At 40.7% G+C, this 17,428-nt stretch overlaps 2 protein-coding genes across 2 annotated transcripts; one reads left to right on the forward strand and one right to left on the reverse strand.

The window, feature by feature from the left end:
- The first annotated feature begins 2,901 nt into the window (after window positions 1-2,901).
- RAG2 (recombination activating 2) lies at window positions 2,902-4,939 on the forward strand. Its single transcript, XM_061351087.1, has one exon. The coding sequence runs from the start codon at window positions 2,973-2,975 to the stop codon at window positions 4,560-4,562; it is 1,590 nt and encodes a 529-aa protein (XP_061207071.1). The 5' UTR covers window positions 2,902-2,972; the 3' UTR covers window positions 4,563-4,939.
- A 3,769-nt stretch (window positions 4,940-8,708) lies between these two features.
- On the reverse strand, window positions 8,709-17,091 carry RAG1 (recombination activating 1). Its single transcript, XM_061351088.1, has 2 exons — window positions 16,785-17,091; window positions 8,709-15,031 (listed from the first exon to the last, which is right to left on the reverse strand). The coding sequence occupies exon 2, from the start codon at window positions 15,003-15,005 to the stop codon at window positions 11,907-11,909; it is 3,099 nt and encodes a 1,032-aa protein (XP_061207072.1). The 5' UTR covers window positions 15,006-15,031; window positions 16,785-17,091; the 3' UTR covers window positions 8,709-11,906.
- Between the last annotated feature and the right edge of the window lie 337 nt (window positions 17,092-17,428).

Raw genomic sequence — 17,428 nt, forward strand, 5'->3', positions numbered from 1 at the left:
TCTTCTTTCTGTTTAAAAAAACTAGCTTTCAGGTCAGATCTCTACAGTACACTTCTCAAATATGGAGGTTTTAAAAACAGTGCTGGAATTCTCACTTATTTGTGTAATCCTTGGAGCTTTGCCTTTTATAAAAATAATAAATATGATGAAGCATGACTCAAGTCACCTTAACTGGTAATTGTCTATGTAACTCCACCCTTCATTATTTATCCATCTTTGATTCTGACAGTGGCTTTTCCCCGCTATTTTAACTAATGCTAATCTGACTCCACAATGACATGGTTTTGAGCCTAAAGCCACCAAAAAAAAACCTTAATTTTTTTGTTTTAAGTTTAGATTTTCACCTTTTGGCCACCTTGAAGCTGTTCAGGGTCAGATGAGGGAACAGCAGCAGCGTTGGAAGGTTAGAGGTGCAGGACAGCACAACCAAATATCAACCACACTGTATTAATACATCATAATTAACATGAAACAACCTGGAAAGATAAAGCAATTCCAGCAAGTGCCTAAGGAGCTACTCCTGTCAGAGGTCACTTCTCCACTGTCTATATGCATCAGTCTCTTCAGACAGTATACTCTGGATTGAGTACTGCTCTAGATTTGGGAAATAGTTTGGGACATTGTGGACACATAATTATCATATGTGGAGATTATTTATATCTGTAAGAATATAAGACGAATGCCAGCATTCTAATTAAATTGCTGGACATTTTTAATACTCTAGTTAGACCTTAAACATAAACCAGCCACCAAATGTAGGATACTAGTATTACAAAACACAGAGCACTATTTACACATGCACTTGTGTTATCTTCACCGCGAAGACACATATTACTTTTTCGAAAGATCTTGTAAAAACAAGCTAAGAAATCACTCAGTATGAAAGAAGAGACAAAGGAAATCTAACTCAGCAAACCAAATTTAGTGCAAGATTCTCTAACAACATCATTTTTAATGGTTTATAAGAAACAAGCATCAGAGATTCCTGTTTAGCATATCACCTGAGAGTAAATAACTGGGCAAATCTTTCTTCATGCAAATAATAAAACCAAAACCTGACATGTATACTGACAGAACTGTATTTTAGCACAGCAGTTTGCATATCAGATTCTAGGCAGGCAGCACAACAGCTCCTGCTGTGCACAAGAACATGCACTGATGGCAATCTGATGTAGTCAGTATCCTCAGCTCCCATAGGTTTACACAGTACACTGTGTTTTTTCACAGTCCTCAGGTTTTGATGTCACACAAGTAGAAGACACCAATCTTGCCTTAAAAAAGAAACACTATGTGCCCCGTTTTTGTTGTTAGAGCAAAATGAAAAGCAGGAGCAAGGAAAATATGAATCCTACAGATTTCAAAACATGGAACTGTATTTTAAAATGTGAGCATTGTTGGGATTTTTTGTTTGTTTTCAAATACTGTATTTGAAAGCTAGTGCATGCTTTTAAGTTCTAGGGATTTGGCAAAGGCTGGGACAGTGAACCTGGACATTTACTACAAGGCACAACTAAGCTGTCACCAAGGGACTGTGCCAATGAACTAGCCAGTTGTTTCCCTCCATTGTGTCTGTGCTTTCTGAAGCTCTTCCAGTGTTATTATCCAGGCTGACTACTACAAACTCTTTCAGATTTTGAACAAAGAGGTAAAAAAAGGTAAAAGATACACCTTGAAACCTACCCATGAAAGCATAAGTGAGCAGCAAACATCAACGATACAGAATTTGTTCACACTGAAAACACTTGGCAGCAAGACTCCCAAGCAACAAATTCACTTCGAACAGGCAGTTCAGCGTAAGTGTTCAAGATTCACCCCAGCACTAAAAGCTGCTGCTTCAAGATACCTACCTATACAGTTAGAAATACAGTTAGCACTGACTGCTCTTACATGTCTTCAGTAAATTTTGGTATCTTTCTTGTAAACCTGCAAAACAGAATTCCAGACAGGTTTGTGTTGGAAGGGACCTTAAAGCTCATCCAGTTCCAAGCCCCTGCCATGGGCAGGGGCACCTTCCACTAGACCAGGTTGCTGCAAGTCTCATCCAACCTGGCCTTGAACACTGCCAGGGAGGTGGCAGCCACAGCTTCTCTGGGCACCCTGTGCCAGCGCCTCAGCACCCTCACAGGGAAGAGCTTCTGCTAAGAGCTTGTCTCAACCTCCCCTCTGTCAGGTTAAAACCATTCCCCTTTGGCCTGTCCCTACAGGCCCTTGTCTAAAGCCCCTCTCCCGGTTTCCTGTAACCCTTTTAGGCACTGGAAGCTGCTCTAAGGTCTCCTGGAGTCTTCTCTACTCCAGGATCAACAACAACCCCGGTTCTGTTCCCTTGCAGATCCTGTGCTGCCTGCTGAGACGGCCTGCGGAGCACAGACGGCCCCAGGGGTCCTGCTCAACTTTCCTCCCCGGTTTGCCGGCAGTCTCGGGGAGAGAGAAGGCAGGGAAAAAAACCGCCTCGTGTCACCGGTCACACCAGACTTTTAATCCTTCCGCCCCGGGGCCACACTCACCCGCCTCCTGCCCGCTAACAGCTTCCAAACCCGTTTCCTGAGGACCGCAGCTAGGCCGGCCTCATGCGACAGCTACCAGCCTCAGACAACTACCAACCCCAGCAGGCCGCGGGTCCGCCGTTTCCATGGCAGCAGGCGGGCCCGGAGCGGGGCGGTTCTCCGTCCCAGAGCCGAGAGGAGGGCCCAGAGGCGGTAGGCTCTGCAGCATTAGGATGTTAGGAGTTAGCGGGCTGTAGTTCGTACAAAATCCTGCGGAACTGCACACGTCTCACCTTGATTCATGCCTTGAATCGTAGGAAAGGGTGTCTTTTAGGGTCTCAAAGTGTGAACCGGTAACACAACTTCAACACTATTTAAGCCCTGCTAAACAACTCACTATTCAAGCACTGCTAACAATTCTTACAACAGTGTCAAAAGCATATTTAATCTGCTTCTTTGTGTTTGTTTTCCTCAGCTACTGAACCAAATATGGCCCAGTCAGCAGACAAAATGTTGCTGGAGGTAGTATCAGCGGTCAGTAATTCATCGCTGCTTCAGCCAGGCTTCTCTCTCCTGAATTTTGATGGACACACTTTCCTTTTTGGGCAGAAAGGATGGCCAAAGAGGTCTTGTCCTACTGGTGTTTTCCTCCTCGATATAAAGGAGAATGAGCTCAAAATGAAACCTGCCTTATTCTCTAATGATTCCTGTTACCTGCCCCCTCTCCGCTACCCTGCCATTTGCAAGCTCAGAGGCAACATGGAGTCTGATGAGTACCAGTATATCATCCATGGTGGAAAAACACCTAACAATGACCTTTCGAATAAGATTTATATTATGAGTCTGATAAGCAAAAATAGTAAGAAAACCACATTTCAATGTATTGAGAAAGACCTGGATGGAGATGTCCCTGAAGCTAGATACGGGCATACAATTAACATAGTTCATAGTCAGGGAAAAAGCATGAGCGTTATATTTGGAGGGAGATCATATATTCCTCTTGCACAAAGAACCACTGAAAAATGGAACAGTGTAGTTGACTGTTTGCCATCTGTGTTTCTGGTTGATTTTGAGTTGGGATGCTGTACCTCATACATACTTCCAGAGCTTCAGGATGGACTTGCTTTCCATGTTTCAGTTGCCAGAAATGATACAATATACATTTTGGGAGGCCATTCACTTCAAAATAACACCAGGTCCCCCAGCTTGTACAAGCTAAAAGTTGATCTCCCGCTGGGCAGCCCAGCCGTGACCTGCACCATCTTGCCAGGGGGGATATCTGTGTCGAGTGCTATAGTGACTCAAACCAGTGACACCGAATTTGTCCTTGTTGGGGGATACCAGTCTGAGAACCTGAAACGGTTGGTATGTAACACCATAGTTCTGGAAGACAGTAATATACAGATTGTTGAAAGGGAGAGCCCAGACTGGACACCAGATATTAAACACTGCAGGATGTGGTTTGGCAGTGATATGGGCAAAGGGTCTGTATTGCTGGGCATTCCAGGGACCAACAAACAGTTAATCTCAGATGCAAACTACTTCTACATTTTGAGATGCAAAGGAGAAGAGGACAAGAAAGAAGAACTGACAGCACAAATTTGCAGTCAGACGTCAACTGAAGACCCTAAAGACTCCACTCCATCTGAAGATTCTGAAGAGTTTTGTTTGAGTGCTGAAGCCAATAGATTTGATACTGACACTTACAATGAAGATGATGAAGATGAATCAGAAACAGGCTACTGGATCACCTGCTCTGCCAGTTGCAATATTGACAATAACACCTGGGTCCCTTTCTATTCAACAGAATTCAACAAGCCTGCTATGATCCTCTGTTCCAGCGGGGCTGGCCACTGGGTCCATGCTCAATGTATGGATCTCTCAGAGACCATGCTTCTGCATCTCTCAGAAGCAAATGTCAAGTACTTCTGCAATGAGCACATTGACATTAATAAAGGGCTACAAACTCCCCAAAAGGTGGTGCCCCTGAAAAAACAACCCATGAAACCACTGCGCAAAAAGACAACCATGAAGTTAACATCACCAGCGAAAAAGCCCTTTCTTCGGAGGTTGTTTTAATAGATTTACTCTGCTGGTTTGTATTCACCTGGAAGGAAGTGAAATCACAGAGACAGCTGGTAATGGTTGAAATAGAACTGGTTATTTGATTTCCATTATCTCAATATTTCAGTTGCATTTCAAAGCTCATGAATTTATTTCGTTTCTTGTGTGTATTTTTATAACATCCAGATAGGAACCCCATCACAGAGGGCACTGTGCAAACACACAGCCAGATGCTGGTAACTGTGTTCTGTGTTTTATGGCACAAATTACCCCCTCATTATCCCCAGTGAGTTTAATGGAACTGCTGGTAGAATATTACCCCATGTATTGAATGATTATATGTCAGTTTTGACTACAGTTCTGGAATATCATCTCATAATAAAAATCAAACCCTTTTTTTAAACCACTGTACTCAACAACTTCTTCGTATTTTTAAAAAGCTAGTAAGCTAATAAAGTTTATAATACAAGTTATTGAATTTTTTTCACCTACACATGGGGTAAATCAAGCACTGTAAATCCCAAAATCTACAAAAGGACAGCATGTGTGCTTAGGAGGTCCATCTGAAGCCTGGTAAGGGGTCTAGCTTCACATCCACCCCACTCTATGAGCTCCTACTGACTTCAGAAGGTCCTTCTGATGAACAGGACTTTTATAATTTACTCCAGCTCCTCCCCTATGCATTTCTTTCTCTGCTCTCCCAGGGTGACTGTGTAGAGTGTGAAAGCTTAAAAGTGCAAGCTGCAGGTCAGAGCATTTCACTGAGCCAGTGGACCACTGTGAGGGTGGGAACAAATGCAGCTGGCTTCTCAAAGCACAAGATTGGATTCAGATTGAAAAGGATATTGTCAAGGTTGAATAGCCCAAGAGTTTACTAAGATTTCTGTGGGTTCTTTTACTGCCTATTCATAAAGCCTCATCACTTTATTTTTTTATTTTTATTACTGCTCCAAACATCTTTTCCAAAAATCTATACCATCAGCTCGTTTGTGAGCCAACAATAATAGCTCAGTATACACAATCCAGCTCTCATGCTGGACACCCATATAGAAAAGAAAACCAAGAGTAGCTGTCAGCCATTTGATCACTATGTGCAGTCTCTGAGCAGCCATGCCTTTACAAATTAGTATGTGCAGCACAGTATTCCTATGAACAGTCATTTATGCACAGTACTCCCCTTAAAACCTTCACAACTCAACAGCAGAGGGAAGTAAAAGTCAACCATATAAAGATTCTTTTTCCAACCTTTTCATCTGCTGAGGGAGCTTATAGTTCAGGTAGAGCTTGTAAATGGGAAGTATTCACCTCCACCATGTTCACTGTCATCTCACCAGTCTGATACTGGTATAAATTTGCAGATTTCAGTGCCAGCTGTTTTCTTTGCCATGCTACTTTACGTAAGATCTGAATAGAGGTTTTTTATATGTTTTCCAAGGAATAAATGAGTATCATACCCATGTAAAGTCCCTTCAAACTGGTGAAATTAAATTATCATCCCCATTCCCTTTTGTAGGTTAGTCACAGCTCTTACTGAGCAGAATTGTCATTAAAATATTCATTCATCATGCATTTTTCATAGACTTCATTTGCATCAAACAAAAAAGAAAACTCATGATGAAACTGAAGCTACAACATCACAAAAGCAACAAAGGTAGACAATATACTCAAACAACAAAACTCCACCCCCCATCCCTTCACCATTGTACAACAAAAGACTCCCCACATAAGCTGTACCAGTGCAGAAATGTTCCATGGACTGAAGCAGCTCTGCTCTGGAGCCGGGCTGAGAGAGTTGGGCTTGTTCAGCCTGGAGAAGAGAAGGCTCTGGGGAGACCTTAGAGAAGCTTCCAGTGCCTAAAGGGGCTACAAGAAACCTGCAGAGGGGCTTTGGGCAAGGGCCTGTAGGAATAGGACAAGGGGGAATAGCTTTAACCTGACAGAGGAGAGATTGAGATGAGCTCTTAGGCAGAAGTTCTTCCCTGTGAGGGTGGTGAGGCCCTGCACAGGTTGCCCACTGAAGCTGTGGCTGCTCCATCCATGGCAGTTTTCAAGGCCAGGTTGGAAAGGGCTTGTAGCAACGTGGTCCAGTGAAAGGTGTCCTTGCCTATGGCAGGGGCTTGGAACTGGATGAGCTTTAAGGTCCCTTCCTACCCTAAACCATTCTATGATTCTATGAAGTGACGTTCAAGCTGAGATAATGTCTGGTGGCTCAGGCACTGGTGGCATGGTTGCAGTATGTTGGGAGCATCTCTTTATTTCCAGAACTGACTTCTGCAGTCCCTAGGAGCTCAGAGCATGTTGCAAACAGAAGCCCACATTACGGCGCCTTCGAATTCTTATCTGTCATTCTTTACTTTAAGGCTGTGGCTATGACAATTCAGAGTCAATCTTTACAATATTCCTCATCAGGCACATACCATTAGTTTATTGTAAGCTTAAACTGTAGAGTTTTTTAATGGTTTATTTGAGCAGGATGGAGAAATTGCTTTGTCAAACCACATCTGAGCCTCCCAATAAAGGGCATTAAATCACAGCTCAGAGACTGTAGTCACTGCAGGCAGAAAAAAATCATAAGTAAAGCAAAATATAATATTCCAAAGGACTCAAGGAGATACATGAACATTAGCCTGTGAAAAAGACATCTGACATAGCATTTGAGGCTGAAGAAGGTACTTAATTCCCTGGTAATTCTGATGACACTTTTGAGTCATATACTTGTTAGAGCATTGATTATCTTCAAAAGCAGCTACTCAATAGAAGATGTTTCTTCCTCAGGCAATTTTGAATTAGAAGATAAAATGAAGTAGATATGAGTGCAGAAATAAAGCTCTATTGTATCTGCATCTGACTGACTGCATCTGGCTACAGCTCCCTCCTGGTTTTATTTCCTACTCTATCCCATTTCAGACAAGACTAACTTCTGGGAAGGGCTTGAGCAACAACCTCTGAACATCAAACACCAATTTGGTGTCTGTCCTTCACCTCTGAAAATTGTGACACAGAAGTCTATTTTTGCTTTTAAAAAAGCAAGACGGTAATCATATAAACCGTCTGATTTCTCAGTACATACACTGGTAGTGTTCAAGGCCAGGCTGGACAGGGCTTGGAGCAAAGTGGTCTACTGAAAGATGTGCCTGCCCGTAGCAGGGGGTTGGAACTACATGACCTTTAAGGTCCCTTCCAACCCAAACAATTTTGTGATTCTATGATTCTATGACTTTCTGAATTGTAATAAAGAGAAGCTACAAATAATAAACTGAAAGATAGATAAGAGCTAATCTTTACAGTTCAGTCTATGGTGAGGAGCTAAAATTTGATGCAAAGGATGCACAGAAGCCAGTAAAGAGGGTTAAGGTATCAGCATGGACAATTATGTCCATAGCTATTAAGCGCAAGGCTGATTTCAAACAGAGAGATGGTATTTGTAAATGAAGCAAAAGTCATGTACAGACAAAATAAAACTGATTTAAATTAGTTTTCTATCAAACAGTTGCCTGTGAGGAAGGGTGCTGACAGGACTGCTGAAAGTCACAGAGTAATCTTTATTTGGTTAATCTAATGAATTTCAAAAACAGGGCTGGAATCACAGCTGACTCTGGGTATTAGAACAGCCTAAATATGAATAGCATACACAATTTGAATGAAAAGTAAGACTGATACCATGAAATCATGTGCACAGTTGAAAAAGCAGTAAGAAAGGCAAAGGCAAAAACATAAATATCAATAAAACCTTTATCTTAAATAGGTTTCATGGATTAAAAAACTGCAATACATTAAGAAAATTAAAATAATGAAGCCATGTAGTGAGGCAAAGCACAGAACTCAGTGTAGTCAGAAATTAGGATGCTGTAAATATCTCAATTTTTTTTTCTGAACTATATGACTAAAATTCAAAGCTGATGTGCTTGAAGTCAGTAAAATTATTCCTGTGAGGAAAAAATAAGTGAGACCAGAATCATGGCTTCTAACATAGTTCACAGTGTTTCATAACATGGCAATTCACAATAGAAAGCCATTGAATAAAACCAAACAAAACGAAGATACATATGACCGTATAAAAACTACAGTCAACATTTCAGAACAAGAAATTATTTACCATTAATTACTCAAGGATTTGTACCAAGTATTAATGTAGAAATGAAAATGTTATTTGAAAGAGTACCACCAATAAAAGTGTCTCTGTTTTTCTAAAGCCTTTTCAAAATCAGAAGTTCAACATCATACTGTATAACCAAATGATGCACCTGTTCAGAGTCAGAATTTGTTTGCCCTTTGATGCATGGCTGTGTGCGTGCAGCATCATTATTTGATCACCACTTACAAAAGCATTACTTGCAGGTACCTACCCTTCCAGTGCTGATTGTTCTAAAGACTTCAAAATTCTCAAGAGAGATTCTTCATTCATAGAAGATGTCAACAATGGGGAAAAAGAAGATTAAACTAAATTCAAGCCAAAAGAAAAGGTGAAAAAAAAAGCAGTTCTTTGTGTCAGCTATCCCGCCCACAGCTGTAGAATGTGAAATGTCTCTTGATGGCTTAATAATATTTCACAAAAGAGTATTTCCACATGCCACTGCATTCCTCTGTTCCCATCCAGATTCTCCTTAGTCTGATGAGTTACCCCAGGATATAAGCCTCATCTTGAAAAATCATACATGTATGGATATTACTTACTCAGCCTTTTGAAGGCAGTGAGATGATTCACTTGCTGTTACATCAGCAGCTTGTTAAAGCAAACTTGGAATTTAAAAATGTTAGCAGAGGCACTGAAATTACGTGTAAAATGAAGAGTCTGGTTTGTCTCTCTAGTAGCATATATGCATTACAATAAACAGGTTTGGATTACTTGGAGATGAAATTCATTCCTGTGCAAAAGGCAACAAAACCCTATACACCATTTGGAGTGAAAATCACTGTGAGGTGAGTCAGGGTTGTTAAACCAGGCCCTTGGTTAGTCAGGAAAAACCAAGGGTAACGCATAAGGTTGTCCCAAATCTACATACAGAGGAAAAAGAAAAGTGTGCAACTACTTGCATAATGAAGTATATGCCAGCCAAAAATGCAAATTATATATGCATTTACTGGTAAAGGGTGCTATTTATACCTGATATTTATACTCCCTGGGAAACAGCTGTATTTGTTGCCTGCATTGGTTTGTAAAGAATGATTCTCATGGAAAGCTAGTATTTATGCTGTATGGGAAATACCTGTTTTATTCCAAGAATTGAAAAAATGTAAATTAATGTAGAAATGAACACTTGTAAGTGCAGATGTAGGTGTCACTCTATACAAAAGATGTTGTAGTCCTTCTAATTGCTTAAAAAGTACATGTTTTAAGTAAAAAGTATTATTTCAAACTGCAAATTTTGACATAATATTAAACTATGTTTAAAGAAACCATATAAAAATAAAATCCTAAATCACAGAAAACTTTAAAAATACTTTAATTAAGAAAATCAAGACATAATAACATCAATATTGGTACTACTTGCTAACACTTTATTTTTTCATTGCATAAATGGTAAATACCAGACCCTCAAGGATATAGTAAGTAACATGAACAAGATACTACTAATCTCAGACCATTAAGTTGCTGTTAACTTACATTCATAAAACAACTTCTGCCACATCAAAATGAAAATGAAAAGCAGATTCGTTTAGATCCATGCTTTGATTGTTTCTGCATTTAATCTTGCTTCAGAAAGATTGCTCCAAGCACAGTAATGCCCTAGGTACAGGTGCAGAGCTGAAAGGCTAGATGATTTCAGTCCATTTCAGGTACTTCTGAGTATATTTCATGAATATGAGGTTGTTGAGGCACTGGCACAGGTTGCCCAAAGAAGCTATGGCTGCCCCACCCCTGGCAGCGTTCAAGGCCAGGTTGGACGTGCCTTGTAGCAACCTGGTCTAGTGAAAGATGTTCCTGCCCATGGCAGGGGGTTGGAACTGGATGAGCTTCCAACCCAAATCATTCTATTATTCTATTATTCTATTAATATTGAATTAAAGTCAGATAAATTTAGTATATTAATATACTAGATACCACTTCAGAAAGGCAAATACAACCAGCAAAACTATTCAACTAATACAGTATGAAGGAGGAATGCCTACTAAACACTTCTGTAATAACATGAAATACAATATGCAGTAATCTCAAGACAATTTGCTTTTTAACTCATCTTGTACACCAGCTATCCTTGAGGTTAATAAATACCATTCCTCTTTTATGATTTGGAAAATGAGACTATGAGTGTGGTGTATCACAGATGGGAAAAGCTCAACGTTGGATACAACTGGAGGACATCAGTAGCGGTCAGTGAAATACCCTAATAGAGAAGATCAGAACAATGGCATGTATCTGATCAAGGTAATATCCACCTCCTGAGAAATGGGTCTGCTGTGACTAAAGGTATTTGGGGAAACTGTGGGCCTGCTGGTTTTAATTACAATTTACTGGTGACTTCAGGGACACCAGGAATTCACTAATACAAATACAAATACTAATACAAACTATACCAAAGTTACCATAGAAATCTAAAATGCTTGTAAAGCACCAAGCTTCACAGCAGAGCTTGAATGTACTTTTATAGTGAAATAACCAACCACAAAGCACTGTCAATCCCGATTTAGGAGCACGAGTTTGCATTTTAGTTTGCATTATTTATGATAAAAATATCTTTAAGAAATTCCAGCTACCTTTCCTCTATCTTCATATAGGAAATGAGCACTGTGATACCACCATCTGCTCCTAAGCATACTACAATAGAAATGTTAAATAATATTTTTTAAAGTGTGTGAGATCAAATTTTGCATCTTTACTCAGCATTTTATACAAAAATAAGTGAACTTTGTCCCCAAACAAATACCAAAATTTCTTACTGATGAACCTTTACTTATAAAAGCCAAGGGACTGTTAATAAAATAATCAAACCCTCTTAAAAAGTAAAAAGCAAAATAGTTTTAAGAACAAACAGCCTGCTCCCTTTTTCAGCAACTGTCATAACTCCCCACAAACATATTCATTCCAAAATGCTACTTCATATAAACCTTGTTTACACTGGCTGTCTCACTTCTAAGCAACATGTTAAGACCAAAATAAATTGAAGACCCTTCTTTTCAATTTGTTCCTGCTTTCATCTCACATGACACATGGGTTACCAGATACCAACACACAACACATAATGCATTGCCTCTTGGAAAATCCCAACAGACATGGTGCTTAACTCCACTCAGCACCTTTAAAAAGGAGTGGAGAAATTATATTTTCACACTTCCCTGTAGCTCTACAGGCCTGAAAAAGAAGCTGCCTCCTTGCAGGAAAACACCATTATAAACCCAACAACAAATGCTCCTTTACATTTAGACTTCCCCTGAATCATTGCTTTCCAAGCTATCCAGTGGCACGGAGTCACCTAAAGTATCCTCTGGATCAGTGGTGAAGCCCTGTTTTCTTGATGTTTTATGGGCATTCATGAACCTCTGGAGGTACTTTGAGGTATATAGCCAGTGATGTTTCAAGACATCCTCCATCTCATAGCATTTGGACTGCCTGGCATTCATTTTTCGGAACCTCCTAAACAGTTTGTTTCCAGACTCATTTCCTTCACTTGCCCAGGCCCCAATGGACCCATCTCTTTCAATGATTTCAGGAACATGAGCAAGGGTTTTGTGGAAATAATTTGTAATCTTGCCTTCATACCTGTACTTGAACTTTGTAGATAGGAGCTCGGCAAAACGCTGTGAATTATAGCTATACTGGCACAGCAATTCTGGACATTCCTTAGCAGGGCATGAGGATCGCCACACTGGCTTCATCTTCAGATAAAGGTCCATTAGTTCTTTTAGGGCCTCATGCCTTTCTTTACACTTTATTAATTCACATACTGCCTCTACTGTCTCTTTGGACATGAGCTTTCTAGCAAAATTTCCACTCATCCTCATCATAGGCTTCAAGTTCATTTTCTTCCTGAGGTGTTTGTCAAGTGCCAACTGCCACCTCTTCCTCTCCTCTTTAGACACATCAGGATTCTTAAAAAATTCACAAATCTCCATCTGGAAAATCCTGTAGAATTCTGCTGCATTTCCAATGTCACAGTGCAACGCATCTATGGAGGGAATGGTCTCTATAAAAGGTTTGGCTGAAACACCCTTTACTCTGTCACGGAGCTTATCAACAGATTCATGATATGGGTTGGACCTCCATATTTCATATCGCTCCAGATTTTCACCATGGCTCCTGGTTATGGAGTGGAAGACCACATTCTTGGATGCCTCCAGACGGGTTGCGTCACACAGGGTACAAATGTAAGTGGAACCAGAGGCCTCCAGCCCTTCCACTTCCCGCACAAGTTTCTCATCATACCCTGTACCCCTAAAGATGAATCTGAATGTTCTCAGGATGCCTCCCATTTCAAGTAGCAGTTCACTGTTTTTCATAGCCTCTCTTTCTGCTATGAGGGGGCTCAGGATTGCCGTCAGAGTTTCATGATCTGATTCATCAGCCAGCATAAGGCACAAGGGCTTGCAACACAGCTCTGAATTGGGCTTTACTTCTTCAAAGATCCTCTTGCTTTCATTCCCATGTGCTATAGCAATGTTCATGACTGTGAAAGAAAAGCGAACAGCCTTCTCTGGGACAGCAGGCCCACTTCCATGCTTTTCACTGACATCTCCCATTCCATCACAGGACTCTTTCACTACCACAGTGAAGGGACCATTCAAATAGTCATCCAGGTTTTTCGCTTTCATGCCTTCCAAGATCTCCTCCTCCATGTCCTTTAAGGCACAAACCAAGGCTGCATCATACCGAAACCTCTTTGTAATTGTGTCTACTGGGTAGTCATCAATTGAGAGTGACAATCCTGATAGTCCATCTATAATTCCCACTTCTGTGTTAGTGGATACATTTTTCAAGGGAGGTTTCCACTCAAATGGATGATAACCTGGTAGTAGGGCTTTCTCAGCAGTGCGAAGAGCATGCAAAGGCTGAAAGATCTGCCTTCCAGTGACAGCTTTTACTGTTCTGTACATTTTATGATACTGGCTACAGCTGAGAAACGTGTTGACTCGAATTGCCAAGCAGACCGCAGGGTGAAGTCCAGATCCCTTCCCTTGCATTATAGCCTCCAATTCATCTGCTTGTCGGTGTTCATTTTTTGCTCTTAAAGCTAGCAGAAACAAAGTCATGCATACAGATTTTATATCACCTCCCTCTTTTTTCTCAGCAAAAACCTTGACTTGATGCTTCAGTTCTCTCAGACGATGTTTCTGAGCTCTCCTGGTCAAAGACAGGAGATGCTGCCTTGGTCGGCCACCTTTATTTATGTGCCTGTAGAGCTCTCTATCTTTCATCTCCTTGTGGCTGGAGAGGTGTTGACCATATTTTTCATGCAAGATCTCTTCCTCACATTCCTTTACAGTGCATCTTATACCCAGATTATCAAGGATGTTCAGAAAGGATTTCACTGGGGTGATCAGATCAGTAGCAAAGCAAGGATACCAGCAGGAGGGGCAATAGCTGCCCATAACCTTGAAACATTCAAGGATGCAGGTTCTGCAAAACAAGTGTCTACATGATGTTTCCACTGGATCTGCCAAAATATGCTCACAGATCTGGCAAGAGATAGATTTAATGAAATCTATGGGGTAATTAACTGCAAGGAGCTTGGTACTGAGATGTATATTCTTGCAACTGACAATCTCTTTCATTAATTTTTTGTTTATCTGTGCTTGATTCTTTACATTTCTGTTTATTTGAGCACATTCTGCAACAGTTTTCGCAGGCTTGCCATATTGTACACTGGGTGGCTGACTTTTCCTCTTGACTCCCTGACGGGTAGTGTGGCACGCATCACAGTTTGAAGAGTGGCGTTGCCACTCCTTCGTGCTGTTCCTAGAAAAACATACTTTATATGGAGTATTACTGAATTTTCTATGGATAATGCTCCAACAGTCATGACAGAATCGAGTGGGATGGATAGTATCAACATCCCCTCGCACATCAATCTTAAAAACCTTAGAGATAAGATCTGGCCAAGAGGTTGCTTTTTTCTCTCTCTTCCTCAGAAGCCACAGAGTTTCATCATCCACCGGCCCATGCACTGGGTGAGTTCTCTTGTAACAATCAGTTTTAAATGAAACTCCACAGATGCGGCAAAGTTGCTTCAGATTGTTCTGATGAGCTTTATTGTCCTGTGTTTTCATGTTTTTGTCATCATTCTCAAGTACCTGCCTATTGCCCATTAAGTCCGTGTTTTCTCCTCTTGGCACTGCTTCATCTTTACACAGTATGATTTCTTTGCTTGAAGAAGCAACTTCTTCTGCCTTCCCTGTGTTTATGTCATCAGAAGGCAGTTTTTCAAATGATCTCACTTTAAACAGCTTGAATTTCCATTCAGAAAAATTGGTATACAGATGCTGAATTTCTTCAGGCAGGTCCATTTGTGGTGCTACTGACATCTGCAATCTGGCAGAAACCAAATCACCTGAGAGAGAGAAAGAAGCAGTAAGTTAGCTTATCTTCAAAAATGAATAATGATCCCATGGCTTTAAATAGAACAGTTCTAATCACTTTAACTGAGAAATGGTTTGACAGTGAGCTACTCATCCAAAACAACTACTGAACTGAGAGGCCCAGACGTGGCTGCCCACTCAGTATCTCATATAAGCACCAGAATGAGTTTTGACTTTTATCCTGAGGCACACAAATGTCTATTCGATCACCAATACATCTTATATCAAGCCATTAGTCGTCTGGTCTGAACAGCCAAATCTGCCCCATCCTTCTTATAGCTGACTAAGCTTATAGTAAGTAAAGTTACTACAGACAACAGAATTACATTCTGAAAGTTTGGTGCTTTTATTATATGAAAATGAAAGTGCTACAGTTCCCTGGACACTAAAGGAGATGAGGCCATTTACACTGGCTGCAGATTTGCTCTAGAAGGAATACTCATATATTTTAAGTTAGTTGTCTGTTGAAGTACCCTCTTGAGAACTCTCTCTGTAATGATTACTGGTCCTGGAAAGAAAAAAAAAGTCTGTTCAAATTTGACTGCAATTTTAGCTTTCAAAGGTAAAGCCAAAAGGAATATCAGTGTGGTTGCCTTGGAAATATGGTATTGTATAAAAGTAAAGACAAGACTCTCACCTCAAACACTGAAACTTTTTGCTACAGCATCAGATTTCGAAAACAAAATTGTGTAGAAAGAATAGAAGTGACTAGCCTATTTTTTATTACGAGGCTATGAGAAATGCCAAGTAAGCAGAGTAGAGAAGATTCAGTTATGCTCTCTGATATATTTTAGTTTTACCAATCTGTTTGGTGTAAGTAATAAAAATTAGGAAAACTATATACATTAGGACTATATACTAGAACTAAAAATGATGTGGGTATGGCTGAGGTTTCTTAAACTGACTATATTGCCACATAGCGATTAACGTAACTTGCTATAAATCTCACTGCAGTATCTATTCAAAAGACATACTTCATAAGAAATACATCCAAGTTATGGTCTAAAGCAATGATGCCCAAGGTGCTTTTGAGATTATTTCATTTATAATCTTTCAATAAAGCATAATTTCAGTACAGTCCTTCAAAGCCCACTGGCAAAGAACAACATGCTTTAATTAAGCTCCAGACCCAAAATGACATATCAGTCTGCTCAGCTCTTTCCTTATGAGCTGTGTGTAACTTCAAAATCATTCATTAGGCCTTGGCAACTAAAATTTAGGTTTTTTTTCTTCCCAGCTCTTCTTCATTTTGTCCCACTGAGAACAAGCTGCCCATATCACTGTAGCCACCTGCCTGCACTGCTCCATTCACCTGCCTATACTGCTAAATATCAGTGTCTGCAATGCAGTTCCCTGCTGTTCCTCACAATCCAGCCTGGTCACAGTGAATAATCTTTCTTCTCCCTGCTCACTCCACTCGGATTCTTCAAGAGTGAACTGCAGGCATGAACTCCAGCCATGGTTGCTTATGTTCAGTATCACCCTTTTCTTGAAAAGGGAAAGGAAATCCCTTTTCTTCCCAGATCCCAGTGTTTCATACATTTCTGAAGACAAGCAAGATTGCCGTACTCTTACATCAATGAGGACCAAAATGAACAGAACAACCTCTAAGGTGAGGAAGCACATATAAAATAAAATCATTGACATGCACATTAAACCAAGAGAAGGAATTGACACTATGTCCTATGAGTATCTGGGATGCTGTCATTAGTACTGCCAGCCTACCTTTAGCTCACTGTCAGTTTGTAGAGGCTGCTGCAACGTCTGCCCGGTTTGCTCCCAATGTCAAGCTTGCTCTCCCTCCTGCATGCTCTTGCTCTTTCTGTGTTCCCTCTTCTAAAAGCCACTGTAAAGCTGTTTATCTCACTTATCCCTGTCCTTCTAAATTCCCAGTACCACCCTGGTCCTAACCACAGGTTACTTCAACTAAAAAGAATACAGCACTCTCAAATTCAGGTGGCACCTGGCAATTTATGAGGCTTAACCACAAAATTCACATAAACAGGGTCTTCTTGTGTGAGACTCCTGGGCTCTCAGATGCATGTATCTCTGTATGCAGACTCTCTGAGGAGCACCTGCACTGTTTTTTAACACGAAGTTCTGCATCTGCCTTTCTTCTTATAGTTTCAGAGCTGCTTTCTCCACTGTTAACTCTGAGAGAGGACAACCTGGTGTCTGGTCACATCACTGTCCCACATCAAAGCTATTTCACTGAAGGCCAGCAGCCCAATTCATCAGGGCACAGCAGCCAAGCTTCTGGGTGAATTAACAATGAGGTCAAAAAGATGTCCTGATCCCAGCATTTAATTTTCAGCGATATTAGTTCTTTGGCAATGTATGTCCAGGGTCTTGAAGGCCCTGGCCAGAGA

This window comes from Neopsephotus bourkii, unplaced genomic scaffold, assembly GCF_033783945.1.
Source record: "Neopsephotus bourkii isolate Nb327-2 ecotype Australia unplaced genomic scaffold, CSIRO-AGI_Nbou_v1 NB_551, whole genome shotgun sequence".
NCBI classification, from domain to species: domain Eukaryota; kingdom Metazoa; phylum Chordata; class Aves; order Psittaciformes; family Psittacidae; genus Neopsephotus; species Neopsephotus bourkii.

Coding starts and splice junctions, on each gene's coding strand:
- RAG1 (XM_061351088.1), bottom strand. CDS start 15,005: ATGTCAGTAGCACCACAAATGGACCTGCCTGAAGAAATTCAGCATCTG.
- RAG2 (XM_061351087.1), top strand. CDS start 2,973: ATGGCCCAGTCAGCAGACAAAATGTTGCTGGAGGTAGTATCAGCGGTC.